The sequence below is a fragment of the Notamacropus eugenii genome, chromosome 2 (genome assembly GCF_028372415.1).
Source record: "Notamacropus eugenii isolate mMacEug1 chromosome 2, mMacEug1.pri_v2, whole genome shotgun sequence".
NCBI lineage: Eukaryota > Metazoa > Chordata > Mammalia > Diprotodontia > Macropodidae > Notamacropus > Notamacropus eugenii.
Window position 1 is genome coordinate 16,713,902 of NC_092873.1, and position 17,491 is coordinate 16,731,392.

Consider the following 17,491-nt stretch of genomic DNA (forward strand, 5'->3'; position numbering starts at 1 on the left):
ACTTTTCCATTTTTTTAGAATAGTAGCAAATAGTTTTGATGATAACTTTTAAAATATAGTTTGAGGTCTGGAAGTGCTATTCTCTCTTTTTTTCTTTTGTCTCTATATGAATTGTGTTATTTTGTATGAACATTTGTAAAGTTTGCCTTTGGTAATTTGATTTTTACAACACTAAAATGGTATATTGATTTCCATAGTATTTTTGTTGTATTGGCACAGACCAGATATGCACATTGACTATTTTTCTAATTTTTAAGTTCTTTATTTCTTTTAAGGGACTTTTTGGAATTATGTCTATACAGTTATTGAGTGTGTTTTGGGAGGTGATTGCCTCTCTGAGATTTTAGATAGTTTGTAGTTATTTCCAGTGGACTTCTCTTTCTGTTATTCTTTCCTATATTTTGTTTTTACCATATAAAAATGTTTTTGATTTTGTAGGTTTGTTGTGTGACCTGCAACTTTACAGAAGCTATTGTCTCAGTTAATTTCTTGATAGGTTTTCCATCCAAATGCAAATGGTCATTGCTGTATATATGGTCAGGTTAGACTCTTTGAGGGTTTACAGATCACTTTGAGAAGACTTTGTAGTGTTACAGGATTTGAGGCAACCAGTCCCAAAGCTTATTTCAGCATTCCCATTTTCACTGGTTGCATTGCAGGGCAAACCTTTTGGAATTTTAGACACTGATAGCTCCATTTCCACCAACCTCACCCCAACGCATGGGTGCCTTCCCTGGCTAAGGCTTTCAGCAACCTGACTGTTGCATGAAGCAAACAAAACCCCAGGCCTGTCAGTGTAAGCTGCAACGTGAGATTTTGTCTATTACACCAGCAACCAGTTGAAATCTTTATTGTTACTTAAATTGAGTAGCTATGAGAATGTGTGGGTGGGCACAAGGGGACCATCCTGCCATTACTGACCTTAATAAACGTCCCCTGTGTTGATCTTGACCTCATCTCTGAAGACCTGAATAGTTGCCTCTTTTTTCCTTCTTCTTTAGGGACCCCAGAGAAGTTAAAAGCATTACAGATCATTCTTAAGCACTTCGCCGTGGAGAATGCACAAAATGAGTTGTGGAAAGAGCCATACATAGAACCCAGTAATCCTGGTATCTGTGTAGCCTCATACATTGGCTAGCACCAGCCAGCACTGAAGGTTGATGGGAGAAAGTTCAGGCACAGCGTTAAATCTGCACTCAGGTGGAGGAACTATTTCAGAAATGCTGATAGATTTTTTTTTTTAAGACCCTGTGTTTCTTTTTTACTTTGTGTTGGCAAAAACCCCAGGAGGAGACTGGAGATTCTGGGAGGAGATGATTGTGCTGGGTGAGTCAACTGAGCTCCCCAGCTGCTGTTTTTAGTTCCTCTGCCTTTGGGTAAGAAAAGGCTCTTTGCTGGGGGGAGGGGTAGGCAGGGGAGTGCTGGCTTATCCAGCTGGACAGGAGGCAGAGGTGTGTGTTTGTGTGTGTGTCTGTGTGTGTGTGTCTGGGGGAGGGGCATTGGGGCATCGTGATGTGGACAAGGTCTTATGATCAGAGCATTAATTCACACAGGAAATATCAAGGTAGAGCTCTTGGTGTGTGGAAGGATAATAAATGTCTGCTCCATTTCTTAAGTTACTGTTGCTTTTCCAGATCAGCAGTGATAAGAAAGGCCAGAGTTGCTATGAATTATAAGGGGGAAATACAGGCTGTGTTTGCTAGTACAGCAGCAAAGAAGACTTTAAAGGCATTGAGAGGCTTCATTGAATGAGAGTGCCTGATGTTGTCGAAGAAACCAGGTGATGTGAGGAGAAGCCTAAGGACAAGATGACTTGACGGAGGAGAAGGAATGCTGGGAGCCTTAGGGTGGGGCAGCTGCCTGAGACTCACCTGGCCATTGCCTTTAGTGTCCAAGCTGTTCCAACAGTTCTCCAGATTCTAGTTTTAAATTTCACTTGGCCATCCCTATGAGCTCATGACTGCTGTGGGTCATCAGGAACAGCCAGAAGTGCGTCGTATCGCCCTGAAATGGACACCTTCCCTATCTATCCCTGGGAACCAGCTTTGAACTCATCAGCACTGATCTGTCTCCTGGGCTGCTTCTGCTGCCTTACTGGAATCCTGCTTCTGTCTTGAAGTTAGAGTAGCTGATGTCTTTCTTTCATAGATGCACAGACTGCACAACCAGAGGATTCCTCTCTGAATAAACAAGGCTTCCTTCTATCCCCGTGCCTGCTCAGGGATGGGTCTGAGACTGTCCTTTACCCTTCTAATTGAAAAGCTCATGTATTGATTTTCATCTTCCCCTCTGCCGCCAAGTATATGTATACATAGCCAGATGTACATGAAAGTCTGTTCAGTTTTAGTGACTGAAAACAGCTTTTCTTCTCTTCTGATTTGGGACTAGATGAAGATTTTAAGGGTCCTCAGAAGGATAGAAAGATAAAGTGTTCCCATGGAGGAACCATGGTGAAGTGAAGACTTCAGGGAAAGGGGGCAAGGGACCTCTCCTTTGTTAGGTCCTGTGAATGGTTGTCCAGCATTTACTTATAAAAATAACCCAGAATCATAGAGGAAATCATAAGGCAACAAGGAGCCCCTCAGTCAGTTTAGGGAATCAAAGCTCTGACATTTAGACGGCTCTAGCCAGTCTTTAAGGGGTTGTAGTTGAATTTAAGACCAGTCATGTTCTGGTGATGGTAGCTGATTTGGCCAGCTTGCTTTAGGGCACAGGTAGGTGCCTTTTTATGAATAAACTAACCAGAATTAATGATCTTGACCCTAGACAAATTGTAACTGTAAAGTTACAGTTGGGTCCAAACCAGTCTTAGCTAGAAGTCAGGCAAGTTAGGCACATGCATTAGCACCCACCAAAAGGAAACAACTGAGTAAAATCAACCTATTGCTGCATCCCTGTGGTGGCCACAGAGCTCAGTTAGTTAGTTAGTTAGTTAGTTAGTTAGTTAGTTAGTTAGTTAGTAACTCTGTTAGAGTTACCCCAGAAATATTCAGCGAGGCCAAGACAAGAACTCCAAGTCCCACTTGGCCTTCTCCACTTGGGTACCTAAGTATTGGCTGCTCTTGTTGCTTTTTCAGTCCTGTGATTTTGGTTGATAGCAATTGGTGTTTATGTGTAAGGACAACCACTGCCTGTATCCAGTGACTGCCTCTTGGTAGCTTTAGTTTACCATTTGTGGGACTGGTAGAAATTCATTCTCTCAGATTCTTAGGAGTCTTCCAAGGACCTCACAGCCTTAGAATGAAGAGGTTCTTGGACTGCTGTCCTGGGTCCTGAGGAGTAAAGGAGGCTTCTTCATGAGTGGTAGACACCTGGAGTCTCTCTCTGAGCATAGGAACAGTCCCCCAGGTCCCACAGTGATAGTGCCAAGAAATGGTCCTCCAGTCTTGGAAGAACTCTGGGGAGGGGGGAGAACCCCTACCTTCCAAGGCAGCCTGATCCAGGGATCGTTCTCTTCTTATGAGCTGCTTTCTGCTATCATATTCAACTCTGGCTTGAAGTGTCTACCCAGTGCTCCCACATGTGCCCGTTTCCTTCCCCACTGAGGCTTGGCATCCTTCCTCATAACAGCTTTAAAATACTTAAACATTATTACCTGGGCTAAAAGCCCCACTTCCTTTGCCTAGTTCTTCTCTGGTGTGGACTCAGCCCTTCATTAGTCTAGTCACCCTCCTTTGGATAACCTCCAGTTTAGCCAGCTTCTTCCTAAGAGGAACCCACTGCACACAATGCTCCAGATGTGGTCAGTCTAGGGTACAGGAGAGCAAAGCTGTTGCCTCTGAAATGATAGAGATTATTCTGCATTCACTTAACTCCAGCACCTGCCTCTAGCTCCTAGGATCAAATACCAGATCCTCTCTTTAGCTTTTCAAGCCTTCCATAACCTGGCCCCTTCCTGCCTTCCCATGTCCTTATATTGTACTCCTCAGTGACACTGGCCTCTTTGTTAATTCCTTGTACCAGAGACTGTCTTGTGCCTTTCTTTGTGTTACCAGTGTCTAGTGTGGTGTTGGCACACAGAAGGCACTTAATAAATTTATATTGACTGACTGATTGCGGCATTGCTCTTTTGGCTGCCATCTTCAGCTGTTGAATCTTGTAGAACTTCTACTCCCTAAAACCTCCTGACTCTTTTCACAGGTCTGTCCCTTCCCTATTTTATACTTGAGAGGTATCATGAATATAGTGTTGGAGCTTAGAGTTGAGAAATGGTGATACAGGTCTCACCTCTGACACTTACCCTTTGGGTGATCCTAGGCAAGTCACTGCACCTCTATCTGCCTCAGTTTCCTCATTTGTAAAATGAGGATGCTATGTCTCCATAGGCTTTTAAGAATCATATCAGAGGGTGTGTGTGTGTGTGTGTGTGTGTGTGTGTGTGTGTGTGTGTGTGTGTGTGTGTAAGAGAGAGGAAATCACTTTGTGAATGTTCAAGTGTTCTATAAATTGGTTTGGTTTATTCAGGTGCTACATTTTCAAAAAGACATTGATGCCCTGTGGAGCATCTGAAGGAGGGAAGTTACAATGGTGAAGGTCTTTGGGATCATACTATATAAGAGGCAATTGAAGAACCTGGAAGACAGAAGACAGGGGAATGGTCATGTTCAAACAGTGGAGAAGAGGGACTCGATGTGTTCTGCTTGACAATGTAGGACAAAACTGGTCAAGTCAACAGATACATGTTGAGTGCCTTTTGTGTATGTTCCAGGCTCTGTTCTAAATTCTGGGGATTACCATGGATCTCTTACTTGCCAAATTCAGTGGTCTCTTCTCAATTCTCATCCTTCCCCACTTCTCTGCAGCCTTTGAAGTTGTTGACCACCCTCTTCCCCATGTTATTCTCCCTCTTGGTTTATGGCACGCCAATCTGGCCTGGTCCTCCTCCTACTTATTTGACCTGTCCTTGGTCTCCTTTGTAAGATCCTCATTCATGCTTGCTAGTGGGTTGTTTTTCAGAGTTCTATCTTGGGTACCTCTTTCTCCTTCTGTACAATTGCAATTGGGGTTCTCCTCAGCTCCCATGGAGTCAGTGACCATCTCCATGCCAGTGATTCTCACATCTACTTCTCTGCCCACCTCTAGTCTCACACCTTCAATTTGCCTTTCAGACATCTAGAACTTGATATCCAACAGACATCTTTTTTTTAAAAATTATTTTTAGTTTCCAACATTCACTTCTCTAAGATTTTGAGTTCTAAATTTTCTTCCCCTCCCCTTTCCCAAGATGACATGCAGTCTTATGTCGGGTAGACATATACATTCATATTAAACATATTTTCACATTAGTCATGTTGCCAATGGGAGAAACCATGAGAAAGAAGAAATAGAAAAAAGGAAGAGAGCAAATCATCTGCTTCCATCAGCATTTAGACTCCATAGCTTTTTGCTGGATATGGATGGCGTTACCCTTCATGATCCTTTTGGAGTTATCTTAGATCCTTGCATTGCTTAAAAGGGCAATCAATACATCAAAATTAGTCCTTGAACGATGTGGCTACTTCTGTGTATAATGTTCTCCTAATTCTGCTCATTTCACTCAGCATCTGTTCATCTAAGTCTTTCCAGGGTTTTCTGAAAGCCTCCTGCTCATCATTTCTTATAGAACAAATAGTATTCTATTATATTCATGTACCATAACTTATTCAGCCATTCCCCAATGGATGAGCATTCCCTCAATTTCCAATTCTTGGCCACCACCAAAAAGCTGCTATAAATATTTTTGTACACGTGGGTCCTTTTCCTATTTGTATGATCTCTTTGGGATATAGACCTAGAAGTGGTATTGTCCAGGCAGAAATCTTAAATTCAACGTGTCCTCAACTAAATTCTTTCCCCTTAAATCTCCCTGCTTCCAGACATGCGTATTACTGTTGAGGGCATCACTACCCTCCCAGTCCTCCTCTCGTGAAACCTAGGTGCCATGCTTTACTCCCCACTTTGTGTCACCCCCTCTATCCAGTATGTTGCCAAGGCCTGTCAAGATTCCTCTTTGCAGTCTCTCGTAACTATTCTGCTTCTCTCCTGACACTGCACTAGTATAGACCCTCATCTCGTCAGCCTGCTTCCCTGTGGTCAGCACTCAGCTCTGGCCAATGTGATTTTCCTAAAATGAACCTCCCTTCTCAGCAAACTCCAGTAGCTCCCTGTTGCCTTCAGGATCCATTACAAAACCTTCTGTTTGATGTTCAAAGCCTCTCCTACCTTCCCAGTCTTCTTACATCTTACTCCCCAAAATGTGTTCTTCAGTCCAGCCACAGTGGTTTCCTGGCTATTTATGAAACAAGATACTCTGTCTCTAGGTTCTCAGCATTTTCTCTCTGTGTCCTGATGCCTGAAATGCTCTCCCTCCTCATTTCCACGCCTCAGCTGCCTGTAAGTCACAGCTAAACTCCCACCTTCTCCAGAAAGACTTTGCTGACCCTTTTTTGTTCTAGTGCCTTTCCTCTCTTGGTTGTTTTGTGTTCATCTTGTCTACATAGCTTGTACGTAGTTGTTTACGTGTAATCTCCCTTGCTATATTGTGCGCTTTTTAAGGGCAGATGGTCTTTTTCATTTCTTTGTAGCCCTAGGAGTTAGCACAATGCCTGTGACATACTTAATGATATTTACTGACTGACTTTGGGTAGGACAGTGCCTGCCCTTCTGGACCTTACAGTCTAACAGTGGAAACACCATGTAAACAACTGTGGACAAAGAGTTTACAGGATAAAGGGGGATGCTCAACTGAAGAAAAGTGTTGGTATTAGTGGGGAATGAGAAAGGCTTGCCCATTAAGCTCTACCAACCCTAGGTTTACCTTAGCTTCCCCATGAGTCTGCATGCAACCAAACTCATGCTTTTTCCATCCCCCAACCCCCAGCATGCAGTCTCTGCGGTAATGTGAAGGAACTTGCTAGTTGCCATGGTTACAGTAACCCACTAGTGCAGGAAGGCAAGTGAGGGGCTGTGTCGTGTGTTCTCTCCAGCAAGCACCTTCCAACACCCCCCCTCCACGTGGTGCTACTGTGCTCCTTTTGCATGGGATAAAGGTTTGCTGCCTGGGCCTTGAACAAAGTTTCCCAAGCTGCCTGTAGCTAGGGAGAAGGTGTTGACTTCTCTTACCCACCTTCTAGAAAGGGTCCTTTTTATTCATCACCCTTTCCAGGCAAAGGTTAGCTTTACCCCCCACCAGGCTACTGAGGGTCACAAGGGAAGAGGAGAGTGCATTAAGGTGACAGAAGGCCCCAAAGGAGGTAGCTCCTCCATGCAGTCCTGCCCTGGAGCCTAGGGGTTGTGAGATGGTTGTCTCCTTTCACACTAGGGCTTTGCAGGTTTCCACAGTAGGCTTTGCTTTTGCTCCCAAACTGGGTATCTGGAGGTTTTGAGTGAATTCAGATGCTCACAGGTGGGCACATCTCTCTGTGCTGAGAGCTGAATGTTCCTCTGTCTCAGGAGTCTGGCAATTAACTCGGAACTAATGACGTTTTAGCTTCCAGGCCACGGGGAGCTGGAGGTGGGTGCCTCTTCCCTGCTCACCTTCTCTGGTTGACTCTGGCTTTCATCCAAACTTCTCTGTTTGCCCTGTGGGATCTGTGCATTGCCCCCATGTCCTAAGACCATGCATGGCTCCTGCTAGGAGAGCCCCAAGACAACTGTGGGCTTTCTACTAGGGCCAGCCACCCCCTCTCCTTGGCTTCCCTCTTTGTAAGTGAGACCTTTCCCTTCTGGAGTATCTAGGTACCTCCTTAGAAAAAAAGGGCAAGACTTTGATTTTCTCAGTCCTCGCTTTCTGTTGTATTTGGATGTTAATGAAATTCTGTGATTTTCCAAGTGGGAACTGGAGTATGACTTACCAGGGTCCACATTTCAGTTTTTCAGATTGTGTCTCTGAGTTATCAGCTCACAACATTTAGGAGCCTCTTGAATGCTTAAAGCTTATGAAGAGGACCCCTGAAACCCTCTGACTTTTAAGTAGAGGCTATCAGCATTGCCTTCACTGGGGCAGGTGGGAGTGGCACAACTTTGGGTCCTACCCCTATGCCATTCCATAGGCAGCCAGGTCTTGGAGATGGGTTGGAACAGTGCAGTTTGAGTCCAAGATCCAAAGGAAGTTAGCAAGTGTGGTGATGGGTCCAGAGAAGAGGGATGTGAATAGTCAGTTGCATGGTATTTATTCACTGGCTCCAGCCTCACTAAGGTTTGGGGATCCCTACCCTTGATGAGCTCACATTGTAATGGGGGAGGTGGCATGCTGTCATCCAAGGTTGAGACTGGATCAGTTGGGGTAACAAGGGTGGAAACCAGACCTTCCAAGGAACCCAACTTCTATCTGGTGTTGCCTTCAAGGTCCCTCTAAGAAGCAGTTTGATCCAGTTGCAGCACTGGATCTCAAACCCTCTGGTTCTTCCCTTCACCTTTTCCCAGTCAGCTTTGGGTGAGAAGGCAGTGAGTGGATTTGGGGTTTGGATGGTGGTGAAGGGAGATGGCATTTCATTCAGCAGCCCCTGAATCCCACTGCCTTATTCACTGTGTGCTGCAGCTCTGATCTGCAAACACATGTGGTTTGAGCATCTTTGGGTGGAGAGTACTTTGAGGCTTTACCATTTACTTGAGGAGATAGAAACAGACCAAACAAGAAAGCAAATGGGATTATGGGAAAGGACCTTGGAGAGCATTTATTCCAACCTCCTAATTTTTACTGCTGAAGAAACTAAGTTCAGAGTGATTTAATGCGTTTGACCAGGCCCCAGAGTGGTTCCACAGGAGAGATGCTGTCTCTCCAGGCAGCCCCCTAGGGAGAGGAGCAGTGGATGGTCTGAGGCCCCAGGGGAAGCTCCATTTCCTTAGGAGGCCTACTGGTGTCTGTTTCATCTTTGCTTCCCACCTCTTCTGGACTGACCTGATCTAGGCTTATACTCAGGAGGCTACAGCTTAGTCCAGTCCAGCAGAAGGAACACTTGATTGGGAGAAAGAGGGTCTGGTTTCCAGTCTCTTCATGGACCACAGTTTGATTATCTGTGAATTGATGGCACTCTGGGTCCATTCTAATTCTAAACGCATGATCTCCTGTCCTTCCCTTTCTCCTTTAGGGCGGGACTTAGGGTGGCAGGACCCACCTGCTGAAGGTGAGATAAGGACTTGATGATGGGCCCTGGCTGGCTCAGTCATCTCTAGTCCCAGCAACTCACCTTAGGAGGGTGGGGCAAGCCACTTCCTGGGGGGAGGGGGAGGGAGCAGGAAGTTGCTCCAAGTCCTCCTCTCTCTCTTTCTCTTTCTCTCCCTCCCTCTCTCCCTCCTCCTCTCTTCTCCCGCCTCTTTCCTCCCACCTGGCTCCTTGTGAAGTTCTCCGGCACTACACTTCCTGGCGACTGGGGCTCTGGGAAAAGCCTCCCTGAGTCCCGGCCTCCCCTGTTAAGCCTGGTCTCTCACGGCTACTAGTGGTTTCGGTTGCGACACAGCTTAAGTTCCCGGGCTGAAGCTGCTCATCACTTTTCACTGAGGAGGTGGTAGAAGGTGTGTGTCGCCAGGAGGCGGCTGAGCCAGCTCCCCCACCCTGGGCCTGGCCCTCCGAGGCTTCTGTACTTTGCCCTCGCTGCCTGACAGGTTCTCCTGGGCCCTGCTGAATGGAAGTCGCCCTTGTCTGCCCCTTTCTCAGAACGGGTATGTTTTCACCTCCTCCGGACCTAGAATCCTGTAAAATTGTTAGGCTTTCAGCAGCTGCTAACAAGCTGAGGGCCAGTATAGGATGGGGAGGGCCATTGGGAGATCTTTCTTAGAGCAAGGGGACATCTTAGTAATTGAGGAAAGAGAATAGGCAAATTAGCAGGAAGAATATCTTCCTTCCCCCGGCAAGGTGGAGAGTAAGGGGGGGCTTCCCAAACAGGAACATTGGCTTTTGAGGGACACTGCCCCCAGGCTGCTGCCAGGGTTCAGTATCTGGGATCAGGCTCCTCTCTCTTCTAGCCTTGACAGTGCCCCCAGCCTCATTCCTACCTCTTCTACCCCTACCCCTCTCTGGCACCCCCCTCCCCTTCCCCCATGGTACCTTAGGTAAGCCCTTCCTGTAGAAGCCCAGGTGAGGAACTGTTGGGAAAAGCTTCTACCATTAGGGAAGGGCTGCTGCCTGCCTGAGTCAGGGCCTGTCCTCCTAGGGTGGAGCTGTCTTCCGGGCGAGCCTGGCACCCTGCCTGGAAGGAGCTATGGGATCCCAGGCTTATAGGTCCTTCTTCCTTCTCTCTTAGCCCCTGTCCTTTCCCCAAGCTTTTTAGGTTCTGGTTTTGTCATCTCCAAGTTCTCCCTTCCAGTGACCGCTTTGGTTCAGGAGCCCAGGCTCCACTACAGACGGGTTTCCCAAGAGTTTCTAGTGAGAGAAGAGATTGAAAGAAAGGAACTCTTTGTGTCTCTATCCCACCCTCAAACAGTTAAACAAAAATCCAGCTCTTTTCTGAAAAAAATAAGGGTGACAAGGTCAGGCTAGGGGTGCTCCCTCCGCTGGCTTCCCTGCTCTCTGAATTCCTAAGTGTCAGAGTTTGAAAGAACCTCTTCCACTCTAATTACCTCATTCTACAGAGGAGGAAACTGAGAGGTTCTTAGCAATGGCTTCTCAAGAGTCATGCCTCCTGTGAGTGACCAAGCTGGGATCTGAATCCACTTCTGACTCTCAGTCCAAGGCTCCCTCAACCATGTCATAGTGACGGCAGGCCAAGCTTAGCCAAACCTTTCTGGGCTTGTCAGAGAGCAGTATTCTTACCTGGAGTTGAGGTTCAATTTGAATTACCTAGCTGGATGAGCAGATAGGAAATCTTACAGTGATGCAAGGTGTGAGGAAGGCCTTTAGTAGGACCCTAGGACCTTCTCTGGTGCTGGAGCGGAAGGAGGCCACTGAGAAAGAAGGAACTTGGAGCCTCCAGTCAGTCCCTAGGAGATATGGTGACTTGGGGAATAGAGAAGATGCCTGGACTCCTTACAGGGGCTCCCACCTGGTCTCACTTTGCAAGGATTTTTGACTGGGTGATAACTCAGCCAGTGGACACAGTTACTAGTCATGTTGAGTGACTCGAGGTTCTGCTCCCTCTGGCCGAAAGAAATGAAGGCTGAAAGTGTGGAGTTGTGTGGGGCCAGCGGGGAGCCGGGGAAGAATCGTCTAGATGTTGGCTCTTGGGGCTGAGCTCTGGAATTAGCTCTCTGTTCAAACTGTTGAGTTATCCCCTCAAGGAGTACCCCTGCTGCCTCAGTCTAGGTTCCCTCTGGGACACTTGGAAGGAGGAGCCAGCATGCTTTAGATCTGTGGCCCAGCCCTGCCGAGGCTGGAATATGGGCCCTTGGCCTGACAGACCAGACGCTGAACTGAGACCTCTTGGGAGTTCCCAGGCTCTGGCTTCTGGAAAGCAAGGGGCACAGGTACTGACCAGACTGTCTCTTGGGCCTGGGTCTTGCTTCATGCTGCCGTCTGGGTGGGGTGCTGGGTTTTTGTGGTTATTGGGGGGAGGAGACCAGATGCAAACCTTGGAGCACTTTGTAAAGAAGAGTTTGGGGCCTCAAAGACTGTCACTGACTGGCCCCTTTCCCCAGCTCTCTGAATGCAGGACTTTGTTCTTATTCCTTATTCTTGAAGAGGAGGCGAGAATGAGGGGAGGGATGGAGCTGGGCTTCTATCTGTTCTACATGGGGATCTCCAGGTAAGGATGTTCCCTTTGCCATTAGGCTTTTAGAGGTCTCATAGTCACTTGGGGTACAGGGGTGGGCTGTGGGAACGCACCCCCAAGTCACAAAGCCTTTCTGCTGCCCTGATGCCTCTCCAGGCTCTGGGAAAGTTTCAGGGAGAGGCAGCCCAATTCTCTCAGTGTCTGCAAGACCCATACCTCTAGGAAGTCCTCTTGGGCTGAGCCAGAGGCAAATTTGATCTTAGTTTGTGCATAGACTGGCAAGTCCAGATCTCTAGCTTCTGGGCCATTCTCTCTGCTGGATACGGGCCTTTCTTGGTTTTATTCATTCATTAAATAAATATTTATTGAACACTTATTTGGATGCAGAATTGAGCTAACCTCTCTGGAATATGTTGACTCCAGAGGAAGGAGAGAAGGCTTCATGATAGAGGTGGTTGTTGAGTCATGTCTGATTCTTCATGACCCCATTTGAGATTTTCCTGGCAGAAATACTGGAGTGCCATTTTACAGATGAGGAAACTGAGGCAAACAGGGTGAAGTGACTTGCCCAGGGTAAGTGTCTGAGGCTGGATTGGAACTTGGGTCTTCCTCAGCACACTGTCCGCTGTGTCACCTAGCTGCCCCAGCAGAAGTTTAATGGAATCAAATTTCCCAACAGGAACTGTTAATCAAGAATTTAGCAAAACAAGGTACTTTCTTCCAAGACTAGTAGGTACCCAAGATAGTTGGGTACCCACTCTGTACTGAGGGAGTAGGAAAAGACCCAAAATGACAAGAAAGGTAGATTTCAATCCAGTGTAATGGTTCAACTACCTTGGAAGGGGTCCTTGGAATTGTTGGGGGCCTTCTTGCACTGGACTTCAGCCATCTGGCCAGGGCCAAGGTCTCAGGCTCACCTCCGAAGAGCAGGCTGGTCCAGGAAGAGAATGGAAGGCAGAAAGGTCACTTAGGATTCTTGTTTTTCAGTCATGTGTGAATCTCTAGGATCCCGTTTGGGATTTTCCTGACAAAGATAACTGGAGGGCTTTGCCATTTCTATCACCAGCTCATTTTTTTAAAGCTTCATGGCAGAGGTGGTTATTGTTGAGTCGTATATGTCTCTTTGTGACTCCATTTGGGGTTTTCTTGGTGAAGATACTAAAGTGGTTTGTCCTTTCCTTCTCCAACTCATTTCAGAGATGAGGAAACTGAGGCAAACAGGGCCAAGTGACTTGCCCAGGGTCACACTAGTAAGTGTCTGAGGCTGGACTTGAACTCCAGACTTCAGGTCTGACTTACCCTCAGTTAGGATGTGTGTTTTATTCTACCTGAACAGGTACTTGCTTGGTTAAATTTGTCTTGGTGGGATCAACAAGAGTTTTTCACCTTGAAAGATGTTTGGGTCACAAATGTTGCCCGCTCCTCATGTATGTGGCCTCCCCTTGCCTAGACTGTTTTCTGAGACCTTTAGGCTTGTGTGTTACCCACCATGCAAAGGGAATTCCAGACTGCTCTCGAATAAGGGACCAAGATCAGCGTTTACTAAATGGGCCACCATGGGTTCTGCTTACAAAAGGTCCTAAAGCTAGGTTCCATCTAGCTGGACCTGGTCCAGCCCTAGATTTCAGTGCTAGCAGGGACCTGAGGGGGATTGGCTCTGCAGCATCCTGTCTTCTATCTCTCCTATCCTAGGAAACCTGGTGCAGGGGGCAGCTTTCTCTCCATTTGAATGTTGTAAGCTTTTTGGAAGCTGGTGGGTTTTGGGTGGGGATGGGGCACTTAATAAGGGCTGGCAGAAAAATAATCCCTTCTCCTCATCCCTGTGCTTCTGCTCTGTTCTGCTGGATGGGAGAGGCCCTTCCACCCGGTGGCAGCTCTCTCTGTAAAGATCCTGAACTTCTAAGTAACCAACCCAGCAACTGATGTGGGAACGTGGGGGCCAGGACTTGAACCCAGGTCTCATCTCTGTTCCTTCCATTTGCCTGAGGTGCTTAACCTGTTCACAGCTGTTCAATTAAATTTAGCAAGTACTTCAGCTCCTTCTATGTGCAAAGCACTCTATATACTTAAGGTACAAAGTGATGATGAGACCAGGATCCCTGCTCTCCGAGGCCCTGTGGTCCAAGGGCTTATGACACATCCATTCATGTCATGGTACAGGGTGCATGGTGTTAATGTTTGATATAGTAGAGGAGGCTTGAGGAAAGAAAGCTAGGCAGGATTTCATTTGAGTTAAACTTTACAAGAGGGTCAGCCAGGTAAGGGGGGGAAGTACAGACGACTCCAGGCCTGGGGTGCTCCCTGAAAAGGTACATGTGTGCAAGGCTAGAGGATAGGAAGTGTGGGCCAAGGCTTGGGAGATGACTGGAGCAGACCCTTGGGGCAGAGAAGCTTGACCTTCCTTGTGGGCTGTACTAGGGAGCCATTGAAAGATTCTAAGGAGAGTGAAGTGATGAGGTCGGTAGCTAAGGGAGATGAGTCTGGTAGCAGGGTGGAGTGGAGACAGACCTTGTAGGAGGCCACCCAGCTAGCCAAAGGCCAGGCCTAGGGGAATGAGGGATCATGCCGGGGAAGACGCCAGGCTATGTCATGTTCTTCTTCTCTGGAGAGTCCTCTTGTGGATCCTCACTACCCCTGGAATGGAGCGGGTTATAGAGTCAGAAAACAGCTCAGTTACTATCTGTGCCTCCTCCCTGCAGCCGGCCCTCGGACACCTGGACTCCAAGCCCAGCAGTAAGGCCAACATGCTCCGTGGCCGCAACTCGGCCACTTCTGCTGACGAGCAGCCGCACATCGGCAATTACCGGCTCCTCAAGACCATCGGCAAAGGCAACTTCGCTAAGGTGAAGCTGGCCCGGCATGTACTGACCGGCAAGGAGGTGAGCGAGGGCGTGGGGGGGGCTCTGTCATGGCCACAACACCACGTCAGCCTCTCAAAGAGTGGGGACAGGGAAGGCTGGCTCTGGGCCAAAGGCTTCTGTGTCTCCTTCCCTTCAGGTGGCAGTGAAGATCATTGACAAAACCCAGCTCAACTCTTCCAGCCTCCAGAAGGTGAGCAGACAGACCCGCCCGACCCCTCCCTTCCCATGTTGGGGCCTCTATGACCACCCCTTGGGCCTTCCTGGCTTTGGCTGTGTCCCCAAGCTAACTGCTACTGCAGCTCCTTTCCCCCTAGAGCTTCGGACGGGCTGGTTGGCTGACTTGGTTTCCCTCCCTGGCCCCCAAGCTTTAGTTCCTATCCTGTTCCTTGCACAAGCCAAGTACCTGGGGAGGACAGAGACACTGAGAGTGTTGAGGGGGTGCAGGGTGAGTTCTTTAGGCCCCATGGAAATGGTTGACACTGTTTCTTTGACAACCAGTGCCTAGGGGCTGAGCAGAGACAGCAAGTGAGTGAGTCCAGAGTCTGGTGACAGATGGAGTGTAGGGACAGGCAGCCTTCTTTTGCCCTTGAGGTTTTCCAGCCCTCCGTGTTAGGGATCACTGGAGTCTTTTCTGACCCTGGGGCAGGGAGTTCAGTTCTGCCTTGCTGTTAAGGATTGGAGGACATCCTTAGCCACTGGGGAGAGCCCCTAAGCAGATTGTAGTTATTTTGGCCCCAGAAACTGAGAAGCTGCTGGGAAGGAGAAAAGGGAGCCAGCTTTTTATATGCAGAAGGGAAAAAGCTTGCCAGCAGCTCGTTGTCTTAGCAACAGTAGAAGTGGGCTCTCTCTCCTCTGGGCCTTGGCAGGGGGGTAGGGAGGATCCATGTCTTCCTGATCTGGGCAGCCTCATTTCCCAGGCCACCACAATACAGTCACTAGGCTCTGCTCCGTGTCTGCTGGGTCCATCTCGAGGTGGGGAGTGGGGTAGCATGAATTCAGATCTAGGGGAAGGAACTGGGACCTGAGCTCACAGAATCAGGACTAGTGAAGCTGCAGTCAAGGCAAAGGTGGTTCAGTTAGGGAGTTGGGTGATGGTGTTGGCTACCCTAACACATTGAGAGCCAGAACCAAGAAATGGGATTTCCTTCTACCTGAGTCCCAGAATGTTAACTGCTCTCCCCAGGGTTTTTCCAGCATCCCTGATTTGAACTTTCTGAGGGGCCTTGGAGTAAGGAAGAGGACTGTATTTGGCTTGCTACAGCAACAGCCTCCCCTCTGTCATCAAAATAGAAGTTGGCATGGTTTGTGGCCTTAGCCCTCAGAAAAGTTTGGGCTGCCATCTTGTGACCCCTCAAGAGGCCAAGCAATTTGACTTCCCAAGGTACCTTGCTCTCACCACCAGTAAGATAGAGCCAGTTAAATGGCCTTTGAGCTCATGGTTTTACCAAGGCCAAACTGAATCTACTCCTCCATCCTTCTAGTGACACATAGTCTCTGCCAAGGGTGCCCCCTAAGCAGGACATGCAGGGTCCTAGATCCCCTCACTCCCAGAAAACTCTCACTTTGTTGCCTTTTCTATGTTTGACCTGGGAATCCCCAACTGAGCCTGGCTTGGCTTTTGGAGTGCTACGCTTTGGCACCCTGTCCCATCCCAGTCACTGGAGAAGCAGGACTCGATTCCTGCTCTCTCTTCTGAATTCCTGCCCAAGTTTGGTCTTCATTCAGTGAGCCAGAGGAGAATCCTGGGAAACAGCTGGGAGCAGAGGGGGAACTGGAGAGTGAGTCCAGATTAGAGGCAGACACCTGAAAGCATGAAAAAAGCTGAAAGAAATCCCTCTGTGAGCTCTTTTCAAGGACTAGGCATTAAGCATTCCCTGAATTGGCGGTCCTGGGGCCTTCCTACTGCATAGCTTAGAGCAAGCTGAGTGGGCCTCCCCTGGGAGCATCCTAGACATGGATGCTCTCGTCCATGCAGATGGATGATTTTAGAGCCCCCCCATTTTTGTTTCACAAAGCGAGCATGAATGTGTGCAGGTGGATTTAATTAAAATTGGCATCAGCTATATATAGGAGCAGCTTCTTCTAACCAGACCAGGACTGTGTGCTTGCCAGAGAATGCCAGGAGTGGTGTAGCACGAGGAGAAAATACTGGAGGTCCTTCTGACCTTGGGGGGGCCTCAGGAACTTGGGATCATCTATTCCCTTCCACACCCTGCCCTTGGACTGGCCTAGGGCTGTCAGTGCCCACTGCTGGGAGCCCTTTCTGCTCCCCAAGGAGCAGTGGGGCCTTTCGGACCCACCATCTTTTTCTCCTCTCTGTTTTTCTGTCTCCTTTCTCCCTCTCATTTCTCCTTCTCCCTTCTTGCTTCCTTTCCCTCTCTTCATTTTCTGTCTCTTTCCCTGTCTCTCCTCTCCCTTCCTTTCTCTCTGTCTCTCTCTCTCTCTCTGTTTCCTTCCCTCTCCCCCTCTTTCTCCCCTCTCAGCTCCTACCTTGGAAATCCTGTATATCTATCCTCATTGGATTGGGCTGGGCCCAAGGGAGATGGGTATTGACACACCCTTCCTTGGGCACAAGACCTCTGGGTAAGGAAGGCAATGGAGAGAGGACAAAAGGCTTAGCTTGTGGGAGAGTCCTAAGGTGGCCTTGCTGTCCATCCTGCTGTCCATCCTGCCGCCCTCCCGAGCCCCTCCTCCCCAAATGGCCCCCAGCCCGGTGTTTGCCCTGGCCATCCAGTTTTGGCCTAGAGGACAGAGCTGAGTAGAAGGCTGGAAGGAGCAGGGCATATGCTTCCTATCTTTTCTCCCTTTTTTTTTTTTTTGGCTTGACAAGAAACTGAGACCCATTTGGGGGGTGGGGCGGAGCAGAAGGTCCCAAGTGGAAGAAGGGTGACCCTCAGCCTTTTATTTTCCAGCTGTTCCGGGAAGTAAGAATAATGAAGGTTTTGAATCATCCCAACATAGGTGAGAGCCAGGCTCCCGGGCACTGCTTTTCCCATCACCAGGGCT

General features: G+C 48.3%; 1 protein-coding gene across 9 annotated transcripts in view; it reads left to right on the forward strand.

Annotated features, from left to right (window-relative positions):
• The window catches only part of MARK2 (microtubule affinity regulating kinase 2), a 54,693-nt gene that overhangs the window by 26,806 nt on the left and 10,396 nt on the right, over window positions 1–17,491 (forward strand). For 7 of the 9 annotated variants that reach the window (XM_072638923.1, XM_072638927.1, XM_072638924.1 and 4 more), the window contains 3 exons: window positions 14,324–14,503; window positions 14,622–14,675; window positions 17,398–17,446. In XM_072638923.1, the coding sequence (XP_072495024.1) occupies window positions 14,324–14,503; window positions 14,622–14,675; window positions 17,398–17,446 (283 nt within the window). Of the gene's footprint in view, window positions 1–121; window positions 9,640–14,323; window positions 14,504–14,621; window positions 14,676–17,397; window positions 17,447–17,491 lie in introns of those variants that run through there. The other 2 variants (XM_072638926.1, XM_072638931.1) reach the window with 2 other exon arrangements.